General features: G+C 55.2%; 2 protein-coding genes across 2 annotated transcripts; both read left to right on the top strand.

Annotated features, from left to right (window-relative positions):
• Window positions 1-69: 69 nt before the first annotated feature.
• Window positions 70-494, top strand: ACA1_107760 (uncharacterized protein; the record flags this gene model as incomplete). Its single annotated transcript, XM_004332744.1, has 2 exons — window positions 70-94; window positions 325-494. 2 exons carry the CDS (start codon window positions 70-72, stop codon window positions 492-494), a joined length of 195 nt encoding a protein of 64 aa, XP_004332792.1.
• A 265-nt stretch (window positions 495-759) lies between these two features.
• On the top strand, window positions 760-888 carry ACA1_107750 (uncharacterized protein; the record flags this gene model as incomplete). The annotated part of the gene is made up of 1 exon (XM_004332743.1): window positions 760-888. A coding segment is annotated over one exon (129 nt), but the record flags the coding sequence as incomplete, so codon positions are not given.
• Window positions 889-921: the final 33 nt, after the last annotated feature.

The raw sequence follows: 921 nt of genomic DNA, 5'->3' as shown, positions 1-921 counted from the left end.
GCCGTTGCTGGCACTAAAGCAGCAAGGCGTACGCAGGGCTGGGAGAAGAGCAGATACGGAAGCACCAACATGACGTGCATGGCCATCTGTGAGAGTACTCTCCCCATCGCACCCCTTTTCTCTGCGCGCCGCCCGTTGACAGTTTGTAACTTTCTTTTCCTCAACTTCCCCCACTCCACTCGCAGTCATCGATCACCCGTCGCTTGCTGGAATGCCCAATCCTCACTACGGTACCGCTCTATCAACTACGCGCACATCACAGCACCGTTAGCCAATTTCACTGATCACTGTCCAACTACGTTACTTCTTGTCGATCGCATGCAGTCGTGCAAGACGAGGAGCTGGTGTGCACGCGCGTGTTCTGCTTCTACACGGACAAGGAGCCCATCCCCGACAGCGTCGACCTGACCACCATCAAGGACGCCCTCTACAAGCTCCAGGGCTTCGCCCCAACCAAGGAGTATCCGACCAAGGCCTATTCCGACGGCTACTAGAGTGTACCAACGATCATTGGCCCCGACAGTGTCTTCTTCGTCAGGGCGCACACAGCATTATATCATCTTAAGGTGGCTGTGCTCATTTAAGGATCGACCAATGGGCGTGGTTTGATTGGGAGATTTTCTCCGGGATTACGGAAGGAAAATCATTGGTTGGATATAATTTTCCTGGCCAATGAAATCATCGGACTCCGTCAATAAACAACAAAACAAGGACCATCTTCTTTTTTTCTTGTCGTTTCGCCACACAACAAAACACAACATGCGCTCCGTCCTGGCCCTCTTCGCCCTTCTGGCCCTCGCTGCCGTCGCCCAGGCCTCGCTCATCCCGAGCTCGCCTGTCCTCACCTCCAAGGCCCTCCAGCGCCCCGCCGCCGACCCCGAATGGTGCCTACCTGCGTGTCCTTCATGGATCAGGTACGCC

This window comes from Acanthamoeba castellanii, assembly GCF_000313135.1.
Source record: "Acanthamoeba castellanii str. Neff unplaced genomic scaffold scf7180000084661, whole genome shotgun sequence".
Taxonomy (NCBI): domain Eukaryota; phylum Discosea; order Longamoebia; family Acanthamoebidae; genus Acanthamoeba; species Acanthamoeba castellanii.
Note: the sequence above shows the minus strand (reverse complement) of the source record. Positions and strands in the feature narration are given on the sequence as shown.